This window comes from Dendrobates tinctorius, unplaced genomic scaffold, assembly GCF_039654945.1.
Source record: "Dendrobates tinctorius isolate UK_male_01 unplaced genomic scaffold, ASM3965494v1 ptg000081l, whole genome shotgun sequence".
NCBI classification, from domain to species: Eukaryota; Metazoa; Chordata; class Amphibia; order Anura; family Dendrobatidae; genus Dendrobates; species Dendrobates tinctorius.
This window is the reverse complement of record NW_027361749.1, coordinates 21504774-21521476: the sequence shown is the minus strand read 5'-3', so window position 1 is coordinate 21521476 and position 16703 is coordinate 21504774. Positions and strand designations below refer to the sequence as shown.

General features: G+C 44.6%; 1 protein-coding gene across 2 annotated transcripts in view; it reads left to right on the top strand.

The window, feature by feature from the left end:
• TCEA1 (transcription elongation factor A1) overlaps positions 1-16375 on the top strand; it is a 54563-nt gene extending 38188 nt beyond the window's left edge. For both annotated transcript variants that reach the window (XM_073583818.1, XM_073583817.1), the window contains exons 8-10: positions 8761-8907; positions 10049-10120; positions 15776-16375. In XM_073583818.1, the coding sequence (XP_073439919.1) occupies positions 8761-8907; positions 10049-10120; positions 15776-15784 (228 nt within the window). In that variant the 3' untranslated portion in view covers positions 15785-16375. The remainder of the gene's footprint in view (positions 1-8760; positions 8908-10048; positions 10121-15775) is intronic.
• Positions 16376-16703: the final 328 nt, after the last annotated feature.

Below are 16703 nucleotides of genomic sequence, written 5' to 3'. Positions count from 1 at the left end.
GAACACTCCGGTTTCAAGTCTTCCACTACTACGGTCCTTCCTGTCCCAGAAGTGCATCCCTCAGAGATTCCACGGCAAATTCACATAGTAGTTGGCAAGGTCAACCTTGAATCCATCCGCCGCTTTATCGTGTCCTGCCTTAGTCTCCACTCGTGTTACAAAGTTCTATAGACACGTGGCCTAGCTTGCTCATCAGAGCATTCTTGCTGGGGACTCGTCGGAAGATTTGATAGTCTTCACTGTCCAAAAAATGTTCTCTTGCATGGAAACATGGGTTTTCGCCTCATCGTTCCCATCTAGGGGTTCATTTGGCTTTTGGTTTCATGAGCGAAATTATCTCCAAAAAAGTCCCTCACCAGCTTCCCGTTTCTTCTGGGTAGCTCCAATCGCTTAATTATTGAGGAGGTCACCGGAAGGACAAGCACTCTCCTTCCTCAGGCTGAACCTCGTCGTTCTTCAGCGCATTTTCCTCAGCGGCCTTTTCGGGATCTAGGATTGAGTCCATCCTTTTTCTCACGAAGAAATTTTTCTTCGTTCAGCATTTGCCTCCGGCGAATCGCATGATTTTTCCATGAAGCTCTTATCCAGGTCCTGATTTCTTCAGGGCTTTGGCGATATCTGCTTTCGCAACGTACGGGTTCATTATCCTTTTCAGTTGGTAGCCTTCCCTTTCAGGCTCTCCACCACTCCTAGGGCCTCACAGACTCTATAGCAGCTGTGGTACACTTCCTGTGGGTCAAGGGTCCAGTCTACATCTCTCTAAATTCTCTTCTTTCGCCCGCCTCGAACTTTTCCTTAGTGGCGCTCTCTCATCAGGCTACCTGGCCACAGCAATGGTACAAGCTCGGGCTTGAGGTATAGAGGTCCTCTGGCCTCCAGGTCAGCGTCTGCTCGCGGAATCTGGTCGACATTAGGGTTGCCGGCCCAGGAAGGACTGCGTTCTTTTTTTTGTTGCTTACCATAAAATCTGTTTCTCTGAGCCTTCATTGGGGGACACAGGACCCTCCCAAGTTGAACAGCACAGTTTACTGTATAATATTGTTACAGTATAGATTTGTGGTTTTTATCTTGTTACAGATTGTTTCTCCTACTGCTTTCTCACTAACTGAACATCCTACTTCCTGTCGGTGGGGTGTACACTGCGGAGGAGGAGCTAACTTTTTTATTTGCATCGTGTCAACCTCCTAGTGGCAGCAGCATACACCCATGGTTTGTGTCCCCCCAATGAAGGCTCAGAAACAGATTTTTTTGTAAGCAACAAAAAATCCTGTTTTCACACATCCGTTTTCCCCCATCAGTAAAAATCCGCCGTTTTGCCAAAAAAAACAAAAACAAACGGATCCGCCATTTTTCTTGGCGGATCTGTTTTTTTTTCACCATTGACTTCTATTAACGGCGGATCTTGACGGATGGTCATCCGTTCGATCCGTTTTTTTATGGATCCGCCAAGATTTTGCCGTCCGCTGAGCGGACAGGACGGACAATGAAACTTTTTTTTTTTTTTTCCCGGCCGGATCAGCATTTTCTATTGCGCATGCCCGGGAGAAATGCCTGTGTCGGAGATTTAACCCTAAACTCAGTTCTGGCGAGTGAAACAAAATTCTCTTTCTCTTTCTTCTCCGGATTTGCCTACTCACAACCTCTGCTTTTGTGGTCAACACTAGTGTTGAGCATTCCGATACTGCAAATATTGGGTATTGTTAGCCATGTTAACTAATGGCATGGCTGTGATTGGCTGCTGAAATGATGTCGTCATGATGCGCGGACTGTACGGGCCTGCCGGGGGTCTGTACGGGCCTCCTGGGGGTTGTGTGCGTGTGTGCAGGCATCGTCGATGGGACTACAAGTCCCATCGGGCTATGCCTGCTACAATGACAGTGATTTACACATTAGCCAATGATGGGACAGTAGTAGTCCCATCATCCGGCTAATGTGTTGAATGTAAAAGTAAAAAAACATACATACTTCATACATACATACATACATACTTCATACATACATACTTCATACATACAGTGCCTACTAGTATTCAACCCCCTGCAGATTTAGCAGGTTTGATAAGATGCAAATAAGTTAGAGCCTTCAAACTTCACACAAGAGCAGGATTTATTAACAGATGCATAAATCTTACAAACTAAAAAGTTATGTTGCTCAGTTAAATTTTAATAAATTTTAAACATACAAGTGTGGGTCAATTATTATTCAACCCCTAGGTTTAATATTTTGTGCAATAACCCTTGTTTGCAATTACAGCTAATAATCGTCTTTTATAAGACCTGATCAGGCCGGCACAGGTCTCTGGAGTTATCTTGGCCCACTCCTCCATGCAGATCTTCTCCAAGTTATCTAGGTTCTTTGGGTGTCTCATGTGGACTTTAATCTTGAGCTCCTTCCACACGTTTTCAATTGGGTTAAGGTCAGAAGACTGACTAGGCCACTCCAACACCTTGATTTTTTGCCTCTTGAACCAGGCCTTGGTTTTCTTGGCTGTGTGCTTTGGGTCGTTGTCTTGTTGGAAGATGAAATGACGACCCATCTTAAGATCCTTGATGGAGGAGAGGAGGTTCTTGGCCAAAATATCCAGGTAGGCCGTGCTATCCATCTTCCCATGGATGCGGACCAGATGGCCAGGCCCCTTGGCTGAGAAACAGCCCCACAGCATGATGCTGCCACCACCATGCTTGACTGTAGGGATGGTATTCTTGGGGTCGTATGCAGTGCCATCCAGTCTCCAAACGTGACGTGTGTGATTGGCACCAAAGATCTCGATCTTGGTCTCATCAGACCAGAGAACCTTGAACCAGTCTGTCTCAGAGTCCTCCAAGTGATCATGAGCAAACTGTAGACGAGCCTTGACATGATGCTTTGAAAGTAAAGGTACCTTACGCGCTCGTCTGGAATGGAGACCATTGCGGTGGAGTACGTTACTTATGGTATTGACTGAAACCAATGTCCCCACTGCCATGAGATCTTCCCGGAGCTCCTTCCTTGTTGTCCTTGGGTTAGCCTTGACTCTTCGGACAAGCCTGGCCTCGGCACGGGAGGAAACTTTCAAAGGCTGTCCAGGCCGTGGAAGGCTAACAGTAGTTCCATAAGCCTTCCACTTCCGGATGATGCTCCCAACAGTGGAGACAGGTAGGCCCAACTCCTTGGAAAGGGTTTTGTACCCCTTGCCAGCCTTGTGACCCTCCACGATCTTGTCTCTGATGGCCTTGGAATGCTCCTTTGTCTTTCCCATGTTGACCATGTATGAGTGCTGTTCACAAGTTTGGGGAGGGTCTTAAATAGTCAGAAAAGGCTGGAAAAAGAGATAATTAATCCAACATGTGAAGCTCATTGTTCTTGGTGTCTGAAATACTTCTTAATACTTTAGGGGAACCAAACAGAATTCTGGTGGTTTGAGGGGTTGAATAATAAATGACCCTCTGAATAAACTTTTCACAATTTAAAAAAAAATTAAACAAAGAAATAACATTCTTTTTTGCTGCAGTGCATTTCACACTTCCAGGCTGATCTACAGTCCAAATGTCACAATGCCAAATTAATTCCGAATGTGTAAACCTGCTAAATCTGCAGGGGGTTGAATACTACTTGTAGGCACTGTACATACTTCATACGTACATACTTCATACATACATACATACATACATACTTCATATACAGTCATGGCCAAAAGTTTTGAGTGACACAAATATTAATTTTTACAAAGTCTACTGCTTCATTTTTTTTCTAATGGCAATTTGCATATCCTCCAGAATGTTATAAAGAGTGATCAGCTTAACAGCAATTACTTGCAAAGTCGATATTTGCCTAGAAAATTAACTATCCCCCAAAACACATTTCAACATCATTGCAGCCCTGCATTAAAAGGACCAGCTAACATCGTTTCAGTGATTGATCTCCAGCCCTGTCCTCATCAACACCCACACCTGTGTTAATGGAGCAATCTGTCATGATTAAGTAAGAATGACCCCACTGGACACTTTAAAAGGAGGCTGGTGCTTGGCATCATTGTTTCTCTTCTGTTAACCATGGTTATCTCTAAAGAAACACGTGCAGTCATCATTGCACTGCACAGAAATGGCCTAACAGGGAAGAGTATCGCAGCTAGAAAGATTGCACCTCAGTCAACAATCTATCACATCATCAAGAACCTCAAGGAGAGAGGTTCCCTTGTTGCCAAAAAGGCTCCAGGGCGCCCAAGAAAGACCAGCAAGCGTCAGGAACGTCTCTTAAGTGTTTCAGCTGCGGGATCGGGCTATCAGCAGTGCAGAGCTTGCTCAGGAATGGCAGCAGGCAGGTGTGAGTGCATCTGCACGCACTGTGAGGCGGAGACTCTTGGAGCAAGGCCTGGTCTCAAGGAGGGCAGCAAAGAAGCCACTTCTCTCCAGAAAAAACATCATGGACAAACTGATATTCTGCAAGAGGTACAGGGAGTAGACTGCTGAGGACTGGGGTAAAGTCATTTTCTCTGATGAATCACCTTTTCGATTGTTTGGGACATCTGGCAAACGGCTTATTCGGAGAAGACCAGGTGGGCGCTACCACCAGTCTTGTCTCATGCCAACTGTCAAGCATCCTGAAACCATTCATGTGTGGGGTGGCTTCTCAGCCAAGGGAATGGGCTCTCTCTGTCTTGCCTAAAAACAGCCATGAATAAAGAATGGTACCAGAATGTCCTCCAAGAGCAACTTCTCCCAACCGTCCAAGAGCAGTTTGGCGATCAACAATGCCTTTTTCAACATGATGGAGCACCTTGCCATAAAGCAAAGGTGATAACTAAATGGCTCAGGGAACAAAACATAGAGATTTTGGGACCATGGCCTGGAAACTCCCCAGATCTTAATCCCATTGAGAACTTGTGGTCAATCATCAAGAGACGGGTGGACAAACAAAAACCTTCAAATTCAGACAAAATAAAAGCATTGATTTTGCAAGAATGGACTGCTATCAGTCAGGATTTGATCCAGAAGTTGATTGAGAGCATGCCAGGGAGAATTGCTGAGGTCCTGAAGAAGAAGGGTCAACACTGCAAATATTGACTTGCTGCATTAACTCATTCTAACTGTCAATATAACCTTTTGTTACTCATAATATGATTGCAATTATATTCCTGTATGTGATAAAAACATCTGACAAACACACATAAAAACCAGAGGGCAGCAGATCATGTGAAAATATAATATTTGTGTCATTCTCTAAACTTTTGGCCATGACTGAATACTACATTCATACAGCATACATACTACATAATACATACATACTACATACAATACATTCATACAATACATACATATAGACATACAGTACATATAACAGAGTACATACTCACCATCACTTGTCACTTTGGTCCCCGAAGCCAGTGTCATCTCACTGTAAAAAAATATTAAAATAACAAACAACCAATATACTCCCTGATCCGGAAATCCACGAGTGTCCCACGACGGTCTCCTGCAGTGCATCACTAAGAGGTTACTATAGTTAACTGGTCTCACTTTATGGCAAAAGCTGTGTGGGAACTTTCTCACACAGCAATGCCAAAAGTGAGACTAGGGACTATTTTTTTACAGTGGCGGAGGAATAGAGTGCGGAAGGATACCCACCTCCCGTCATTGTATTCCTAGAGCCCCTAGAGAGCGGTCGCATCAGCTGATGCTGCTGTTCTCCACGGGAGATCGTCGTGGGACACTCGTGGATTTCTGCGGATCAGGGAGTATATTGGTTGTTTGTTTAAATATATTTTTTTTACAGATGACACTGGCTTCGGGGATCAAAGTGACAAGTGATGGTGAGTATGTACTCTGTTATATGTACTGTATGTCTATGTATGTATTGTATGAATGTTGTATGTCTGTAGCATGTCTTATGTATGTAGTATGTACTATGTATGTATGTTGTATGAATGTAGTATATTTGTAGTATGTATGTAGTATATTTGTAGTATGTATGTTGTATGAATGTAGTATGTATGTATGTTGTATATATGTGGTATGTATGTGTTTTGTTTTTTTTTTACATTCAACATATTAGCCGGATGATGGGACTACTACTGTCCCATCATTGGCTAATGTGTCAATCACTGTCATTGTAGCAGGCATCGCCCGATGGGACTTGTAGACCCATCGGACGATGCCTGCACACACACACAACCCCCGGTAGGCCCGCACAGACCCCACACACACGCACAGTCTCCGCCCACACTCCCCTTCCCGAACTGGATGTGCAAAGAAAGAAAGGGTCTATTTTCATTCCGCTATTTGTGCCCCATTGACTTGCATGGGTTTCCGGTATCGGAATCGGCGATGCCCGATATTTTTGGGGTATCGGTTCGATCCGATCCGATATTTCCCGATATCAGAAGGTATCGCTCAACACTAGTCAACACTCGTCCTGTGTTATGTCCATCTCACATGTGACAACGTCAGCCAGTGATTGGTCTCAGCCGGACATGTACAGTATGTGATGGACATGACATCATTACACAAGGACAAACAAGGGCCACAAGAGCGGCAGCAGGGATGGAATGAGTCATTAAATCTTTTTTTCTATTTTTTCGACTGTGCAATTTTTACCACGTTAAATCTCACTAGTATCTAGTGTTCTTTTACATTTGCTTGTAAGACGTTAAAGCATTATAAAGCCATCACCATTAGTAGTGTTTACTTGGAAAACTAGAACAGCCTGTGACTACTAAATCTGGAGCAAAAGTATAATACACCTTGGATGATGCCTACCAGGTGAGCCCACTGCACGTACGTTCACGTTGCAGCTGCAAAATCTGTCAGATTTTAGATTTCACTCTTTTCATCTCAGTAGCTGAAATGTGTCAGAATACAAATTCAGAAATGGGTATTCTCAAGTTATAAAATTGCTTTAATTAGTTATGAAAATAAGCAAGTTTGCTATTGACTAACTTGATCTATCTGCTGTCTTTCTCCTGCAGTGAGACATGGTGTACAGTTGATTGTCAACTAGCTACATTCCAGGAGAGGGATTAACTCCTAACATGCCGGTCAGCTCTTTCCTGCCCATTGATTTCTACAGCTATCTGCTCACTTCCCCCTCCATCTCCGGTCTTGACTACAGTAGCTGCTCTTATCTGTCCAGTAGATCCACATTCCACCCACCCATGCAAAATTTACTGTCCCCAGCTGTATGCTTGTTCAGATTTTATACATACATACAGTGCCTTGCGAAAGTATTCGGCCCCCTGGAACTTTTCAACCTTTTCCCACATATCATGCTTCAAACATAAAGATACCAAATGTAAATTTTTGATGCAGAAAAGTAGGACGATTGTCATGCGATTACAATGCGAGTTTTCTCAACTAGCGTCCGTATGACGTACATGGGCAATGCGGTTTTAACATCATCATTTACATACTGTAAATCGCTATGTAATTTAAAGCTAGTTTTTAAAATATACAGCAATCATATTCATAATCATCGAAAGGTAGAGTTGGAAGGGACCTCCTGGATCGTCGTGTCCAGCTGCCTGCTCAATGCAAGATTCCTTAAATCATCTCACAGATGTCTGTCTAGCCTCTGTTTGAAGACTTCCATTGAAGGAGAACTACCCACGCTATAGTGGTTTTTTTTTTTTGGGGTACCAGCACATTTTTTACAACCAGCCTTGCAAAGCAGACAGCTGGGGGCTGGTAAGGGGCCATGAATATTGCCCCAGCCTAAAATATAGCAGCCCGCAGCTGCCCAGGAATGGCACGACTATTAGGCTAGTTTCACAATAGTGTTAGGAGGCGCAGGGCCGCAGCTAAGCTCTACCCCAAGCCGCGCCTCCTTCGGTCAGCTCCTCCTATGGGCGCATGACGCTGCATGCAACCAGCGTACCCTATATTTAGCGTTGGGTACGCTGGCCGTGCGCTCTTTTTGCGCTGCGCCGACGTGCGCCAATCGCACTGTTGCACTTTTGTGCACCTGTTAATATCAGGCCACAGCTGTTTCCTTGTTATTAAAAGGGGGACCCCCACATTTTTTTCAGGGTCCCCTCTTTTTAAAAACCAGCTAAGGCTAAGCAGACAGCGGTGAGCTGATTAATAGGTTGCAAACTCCATGAATATTGTCCCCAGAGTTTTAAGACCAGCTCACAGCCGTCTGCTTTCCCTTAGCTGGTTATTAAAATAGGGGAGACCCCATGCCATTTTTTTTTTTTTTTACAGTAATTTAAACTACACTTGCAAAGCACTGATTATGTATCACACCAACATGTTTCTGTCTATATATCCTATTCTGATGGTTCGGGCTGTCAATTTACTGTACTTGGCTGATGAAATGTCGGATTTCCTTTCAGATGTGTGCTTAAAAATACAGACGGCACATGCATGGTCTGTATGCTACGCAATTCTTTTTTTTTCCCCTTCGCACCTGTTGACTTGCCTTGGCAAGTGCAATCTGATTCTCGCAGACAGTTGCAGCATGCAAAAATTCACGTTTGACTCATTTACGAACATTGGTTAGAGTGCAATGCAATGTTTTCTCGCATTGCACTCGTCCGATTTATATGCCAGAGTGAGCAAGCCCTTATATTAAAGCTCTGCTACTCACCAGAGCTGTCACTCAATGAGGAGAGCCTGCACTGCCAGATACCAGGAGGTAGTAAGGAGTGTGTAGAGTTGTGAGCTGCTCAAAAGGCAGCTTATGAATAACCCTCAAACCATCTGCATGTTCTTAAAATCTGGGCTTTATTCCCGCTGCCACACATGAATGTTTGTGGTGTTTTTTTGTTTTCTTTTACTGCTCCAGGAAATGGCAAGTGATGAACTTAAAGAAATGAGAAAGAACCTTACAAAAGAGGCCATCCGGGAGCATCAAATGGCCAGAACTGGTGGTACACAGACTGACCTATTCACCTGCGGCAAGTGCAAAAAGAAGAATTGTACTTACACCCAGGTAAGTTAAAGCAAACTGCTACCTTAAGTCCCCAATACTGTACACACTGTTGGCTGAACTTGCAGATATCAGTGGGATCAGCTGACGTTGTGAGGCCCCCTTACGCAAACCAGGTGATTTTGGGGAAGATGGTGATCTGGTTTGTCTGATTTTTGACTGCCTATCCTATTGTTCGGTGACCTAACCTTCCTCTAGTGTGGTCTGGCCGCAGGTTTTTCATAGAGACCACGGGAGCACTAAGCCGAGCCAAATGTTCCTGTGTAGGGGAGTCAGAAGAGATTGTTAACCAACCGATCGTATGGCCTGCTATCTATTGTATATGGGGGCTTGGGACTTTTATTTTTTTTTACTTTATTCTTGTGTACTATTTAAGGTGATATATGCCAGACAACACCATTCAAATAAAACGAATGTGTAACCATGAATATGCTAAATAAAAGCAATGTAGTAGTAACTTTAAAATCTTTGTTGCATTGTATAATTTTATAAAAGGGGTTGTTATTGTTCTACCCCCTACTAATGCGTCATGTTGTAAGCTAGGAGCACTTTTTTTTTATATACTTTTATTTACTTATTTATTTTTTTTATTACCAAGGGGGCCAAGACTATTGAGGTCATTGTTGAAATACCAGCGTATTTCTGACTCAATGCTTTTAGGTTGTTTTTAGTGATGAGCGAACGTGCTTGGATATGGTGTTGTCTGAGCATGCGCTTGTGATACCGTAGGAGTGTCTTCGCGTTCCCTAAAAATGTTTGAGTCCCCACTGCTGCATGTCTCACGACTGTTCGTCAGCCGCAACACATGCAGAGATTGCCTGTTTGTTAATCTATCCCTGCATGTGTTGCAACTGTCGAACAGTCATGAGACACATGCAGCAGTGGGGACTTGAACATATTTTTTGAGCACAATGAAGACACTCGGTTAGCACACACGTATGCTCGGATGATGGTGGTTTTACCCCCACAATAGATTAGCTGTTATAAGAAGCCCCTATAGTGAGACCTCTTACTTGAAGTAGCTGTATATTTGTAAATAAAGTAATGCTTGTTATTGTAGCAAGTTTTACCAATATGAACAATATTCTTTCAGTGCAGAAGTGTTGTATTCTTTCCAAATTAACACCTTATTTGCATTATTTAGGTTCAGACCCGCAGCGCTGATGAACCTATGACAACATTTGTGTTTTGTAATGAATGTGGAAATCGGTGGAAGGTAAGCCCTCTACGAGTATAGTGTGTGACTACAGGATGTCTTTGAAATATATTATGGCTAGTCATGAGTATAGTAGGGCTCAAAGTCAAAAAATGTTTCTTCTGATCCCATCGTGTGGTGGAGAAGAATTGAGTGTGTGTTGTCCCTCCTAGACTTATAAAATGCAAAGTGCAGATAATCCACCCCTGCGAGTGTGTGTATATGTTTGGCACATTGCACTGTTTGTAGTCAAATCAGTGTAAAATCTTAGTTATGTCCTAAACACCTTACTGCTACACTACTATGTCTGGGGGAAGGGGAGCGTGAGCTTTGGTAGACACTTTCTAGAATTCTCTTAATTCATTAGGAGGCACAGAATTATGGGCTATTGCAGGGATACCCAACCTTTAACTCGTTAGAGAGCCACATATGGCTAGCGGGCCCATGATGTGTGTCTCGCAGCAGTCTGACAACTTGGTGCATTAGCACCAGGTGTAGCAGATGGCTGTTAAGAGCAGATCTCTAGATGGTGGCTCTTGTGTGTAGATCTGAATGGATCTGGAAATGGATAGGAAACTGGAGCTTGCAAAGTCAGAAAGGACGGTCTAGATGGAGCGCCATGCAGGCGGCCAATTGAGGGAGATCCACTGCAGCTCCAGCCGGGTACCTCGAGAGAGGAGTAGACGGAGTGATGAATGAAAAACCCAGTCACAGGGGAGCGCGAAGGACACAGATGAGGAGGTTATTGAAAACTTAATTTATTGTTATCCGCAATGCGTTTCGACGGTGTATATCAGTCTTCATCAGGTGACATTCGTCTTCATCAGGAAACTGGAGCTTGGCATTCTGCCTTGGTGTGATTTCAGTGTAAAATCTTTGGCTTTCATTATACCGGTATTACGGGGCTCTGTGTTTCACTATTGTGAGTGGACCAGGACCTGAATTTGTCTCGTGTCTCTCTCTGGGCTGAACGTGGCTCGCGCGCTGGGCTGAGCGTGGCTCGCGTGAATGGCGTGAGAGCAGGGAGCGATCATTTATGCTCTCTTCCCTGCTCCCACGCCATTCACGCAGGATCTATCACCATCGGAGAATTATCGGACGTTTGCCAGCACCTGGAGCCTGTTACCGGCCGGAACAGAGCTCGGTGTTTTATTTGTTTTTTTTTTTTCTACTGATTGAGAGACTTCCTAAACAATTAGCAAGTATATGCAGCTGGCTTCTACCACTCAAAAGCAAAAGTCCGCTCACAGCGGTGAATCTACTGTGTAAAAGTCATTTCACATTAGTGAACCATCGGGCGTTTCCCACTGCACTCCTACTCAGAGTTTGATCCATCAATAGTCAGTATCCTCTAACATCTAATGCTTATGAGTTTGTTGCCTTGATCCTACAGGTAAATATATATATATATATATATATATATATATATATATATATATTCTCCATTGATTCATAGCGCGAGTATCATTTTGTTTAAATTGTTTATTTTCACCCCTGGTGGTGTGGGGGTTCCTTACTCGCTGCTGAATCAACCCTGCACACTAGCGCCGTTGGTATATTGTATATAAAACTGCTTTTTACCTACAATATTGTGCCCGCTATGTATCAGTGAGTTGGATAATGGTAGTACATGAAAGAAACTAAATCCCAGAAAATACTGTTATAAAATCTTTCTTTATTCAAAATTACTATTCAAATATTGTCAATGCAAACCCACAAATCCATGTGTTAAAAATATGGAAAAGTATAGGCTAATCTAACCAACTCATAAGTTCATTGTTCTATAAATTTGTGATTGAGGATAATGTCACATTTGCATGTAGCTGAAAAGTTGAGTTGGCTACTGGTGATGTGGGAAGCAACTAAGGACCTATAACTACGCATAAGGGATGATACTGCTGTGTAAATTAGTAACCGATCTATAATCCACTATTGTAGGTGGTTTGCATATGCCACTTAGTACTATGGCTTGGTTGTGCTTGTGGTTTGGACAATAGTCATGATCCCTATATCACTATAGACAGCAATATTTTGTTTTCTTTACCTAAACTCCCCCCTTTTTTATTTCCTTATAGAATAGGGCCTACAGGCCACAAGGACGGGGAGAGCCAATATTGAGCGGGGGCGCCAATTGTACATTAGGGTTCGAACCTCTGCTGTCAGAATATTTTTTTCCTTGAGGGTTTTTAGGGGATAATAGGGATATACCAGCTGATCAACAGAAAGCTTCTAACCCCTTTGTGTAATAAAAATAAGTATATACTCGTGTATAAGCCGAGGTTTTCAGCACTTTTTTTTTTTTTTGTGCTGCAAACACACGCACCACCACCCCCCAAACCCCCGCCGCCACCGGCTTATACACGAGTCACGGTTCCAGAAAGCCGGCAGGGGAGGGGGAGCAGCGAGTAAGAGACAGGAGCCGGAGGGGGAGCGGCAGAGCTGTGGGCCACAGAGCCAGGAGCTGGCTGCTGTGGCTAAAGCCTGAGCCGCTGCGGTAATAGCGCACAGTGCCAGCCGCCGACTTCCAGCACACATACTCACCTGCCTGCGCGCAGGTGCCGGCGCCAGCAGCGGTCTTCCAGTCGGGCGGTCACGTGGTAACACTCATTAAGGTAATGAATATGCACGCATCTCCACTCCCATAAGCGTGGAGCGCATATTCATTACCATAATGAGCGGTGCCACGTGACCAATCTGCTGGAAGAGAGCTGCTGGAAGCTGGAACAAGATACAGAGCCAACGAGGGAGCGCAGGCAGGTAATACATAACATAAAAATTATCAAGGTTAAATCAAAATGAATATCCCATGGAGGTCTGGATTTGGAATGATACTCAAAATCAAAGTGGAAAATCAAATTACAGGCTGATCCAACTTCAGTGGAAATGCCTCATGACAGGGAAAAGATGCTCAGTAGTGTGTGTGGCCTCCACGTTCCTGTATGACCTCCCTACAATGCCTGGGCATGCTCCTGATGAGCCGGCGGATGATCTACTGAGGGATCTCCTCCCAGACCTGGACTAAAGCATCCGCCAACTCCTGGACAGCCTGTGGTGTAACGTGATGTTGGTGGATGGGAGCGAGACATGATGTCCCAGATGTGCTGAATCGGATTCAGGTCTGGGGAACAGGCGGGCCAGTCAATAGCTTCAATGCCTTCATCTTGCAAGAACTGCTGACACACTCCAGCCACATGAGGTCTGGCATTGTCCTGCATTAGGAGGAACTCAGGGCCAACCGCACCAGCATATGGTCTCACAAGGGGTCTGTGGATCTCATCTCGGTACCTAATGGCAATCTGGCTACCTCTGGTGAGTACATGGAGGGCTGTGCGGCCCTCCAAAGAAATGCCACTCCTCACCATTACTGATCCACTGCCAAACCGGCCATGCTGAAGGATGTTGCAGGCAGCAGATCGCTCTCCATGGCATCTCCAGACTCTGTCACGTCTGTCACATGTGCTCTGTATGAACCTGCTTTCATCCGTGAAGAAGACAAGGGTTCCAGTGGTGAATTTGGCAATCCTGGTGTTCTGTGACAAATGCCAAGCATCCTGCACGGTGCTGGGCTGTGAGCACAACCCCTATCTGTGGACGTCGGGCACTCAGACCATCCTCATGGAGTCGGTTTCTAATCGTTTGTGCAGACACATGCACATTTGTGGCCTGCTGGAGGTCATTTTACAGGGCTCTGGCAGCGCTCCTCCTGTTCCTCCTTGCATAAATGCAGAGATAGCGGCCCTGCTGCTGGGTTGTTGCCCTCCTACGGCCCCTTCCACGTTTCCTGGTGTACTGGCCGGTGTACTGGCCTGTCTCCTGTTAGCGCCTCCAGCCTCTGGACACTATGCTGACAGACACTGCAAACCTTCTTGCCACAGCTCGCATTGATGTGCCATCCTGGATGAGCTGCACTATCTGAGCCACTTGTGTGGGTTGTAGAGTCCGTCTCATGCTACCACGAGTGTGAAAGCACATCCAACATTTGAAAGTGACCAAAACATCAGCCAGAAAGCATTGGTACTGAGATGTGGTCCCCACCTGCAGAACCACTCCTTTATTGAGGGTGTCTTGATAATTGCCAATAATTTCCATCGGTTGTCTATTCCATTTGCACAACCGAATGTGAAATTGATTGTCAATCAGTGTTGCTTCCTAAGTGGACAGTTTGATTTCACATAAGTTTGATTTACTTGGAGTTATATTCTGTTTAAGTGTTCCCTTTATTTTTTTGAGCAGTGTACATAGGGATAAGGGGATAAGGAGCTATGCATACTAGGAGAGGGAGGACTGGAGAGCCATGCATACCAGGAGAGGGACTTGGGGAGCCATGCATACCAGGAGAGGGTCTTGGCGGAGCCATGCATACCAGGAGAGGGACTGGGGGGAGCCGTGCATACCAGGAGAGGGACTGGGGGGAGCCGTGCATACCAGGAGAGGGACTGGGGGGAGCCGTGCATACCAGGAGAGGGACTGGGGGGAGCCGTGCATACCAGGAGAGGGACTGGGGGGAGCCGTGCATACCAGGAGAGGGACTGGGGGGAGCCGTGCATACCAGGAGAGGGACTGGGGGGAGCCGTGCATACCAGGAGAGGGACTGGGGGGGGAGCCGTGCATACCAGGAGAGGGACTGGGGGGGGAGCCGTGCATACCAGGAGAGGGACTGGGGGGGGAGCCGTGCATACCAGGAGAGGGACTGGGGGGGGAGCCGTGCATACCAGGAGAGGGACTGGGGGGGGAGCCGTGCATACCAGGAGAGGGACTGGGGGGGGAGCCGTGCATACCAGGAGAGGGACTGGGGGGGGAGCCGTGCATACCAGGAGAGGGACTGGGGGGGGAGCCGTGCATACCAGGAGAGGGACTGGGGGGGGAGCCGTGCATACCAGGAGAGGGACTGGGGGGGAGCCGTGCATACCAGGAGAGGGACTGGGGGGGAGTCGTGCATGCCAGGAGAGGGACTGGGGGGAGCCGTGCATACCAGGAGAGGGAGTGGGGAGCCGTGCATGCCCAGCTTATACTCGAGTCAATAAGCTGACCCAGTTTTTCATGGCAAAAGTAGGTGCCTCGGCTTATACTCGGGTCGGCTTATACTCGCGTATATACGGTAGATATTACTCATTTTTTAGCCATGTTAGATTAACCTATACTTTTCCTGATTTTTATCACATGTATTTGTGAGTTTGCATTGACAATTTTTTTTTTTTAATTATTTTTCAATAAAGGAATGTTTTTATAGTAGTAGTATTTTCTGTCATTTAATATTGTGCCTGCTGCTTGTGTTTGGACTCTAAGGGATGTGGCCTGCACAGAGGGGGGGGGGGGGAAGAAGCATGCTTTGTGGCCCTGGCTAAAAAAAAAAAAATAAAAAAAAAATGCTCCCCTGTATATTCTGTTGAAAACTCCAATAAATGACATTTTTTGTTATAATTGTGAACATTTATTGTTTAGTCTGGTTTCACCCATCGGAGTAGTACCATGGTCTATGGACCCGATCTCTACACCCTCATGTGTACCTATTGGACTGATAGGTTTGGGGGTCAGGAGATCAGTGGCACGTCCGTACATCATAGTTCATGCTCGGTGTCGATATATGGATATTTGAAACAGGCCATAGAAGTGTTTTAACTTAACACTAGTGAAAAATATGCTAATATTTTTTTCTTCTTTTCTTTCTCTTTACAGTTTTGCTAAGATTTATCATTCTGACACCAAAACCAGGAAGAGGCAGTTCTGTAATTGAGAAGACAAAGTTCTCTTCCAGATTTTTTTTTCCTTCATTTTTAATTGAAGCTGGGTTCAACTTGTGGGATCTTTTGAAATTTTAAGACCGAAACACTTTAAAACAATTTTCTTTCGAAAAGTTTAGGAAGCCACAGTTTTATGGTGCAAGTTTAGAAAAAATAAAATCTTTTTATAACAGAGTCCTATTGCATTTTATGGCTACAGCTGAGACATCTGGTGTGAACGTTACTGAATCCGTTTTGACTTTAGGTCGCATCTCGATTTGTATTGTATGCTTCATAGTCTTGCACCCTCGCAGTCCCCTGAGCTGTAATGAATGTGTATATAGTTTGCAATGCGTTTGTGGAAAACGAATATTCTCACAGAAATGTAATGTTAGAAACGCTCTAATCATGAAATAAGAAGTGTAAACCATGAGGCACCAAATTAAGTTATTTTGTTAACTCATGGTTAGATTAATCTTCATTCCCGTTAATAATTGTCATGCTTTAATTTTTGTTTTATATAGCTTTTCATTAAAACCGAGACTGTTTGTAATTACCGGATTGTTATTTCTTTGTTGTGATTTTCCTTTCTTTTTGGTAAACTTTGGTTGGTGGAAAAAAATTATCAGAAATTAGCTGTTTTCTAAATTTTAAGTTACAATAAGACACAAATCCCCAAATGACTTCATTTTTAAACTACATCCCCAGGGATTTCACCTAGGGATGTAGTGGGCATTTACACTTCCCAGACCCTTATGTTCAGCTTATCTGTCCCACAGTGGATTATCCACTAAGAGCTGTGTGCTGATGATTTTTTTTTATATGGTTTATTTTTCCACAATTTAATTAATTTCTCTTGAGTATGGCAATACCCCATTCATGGA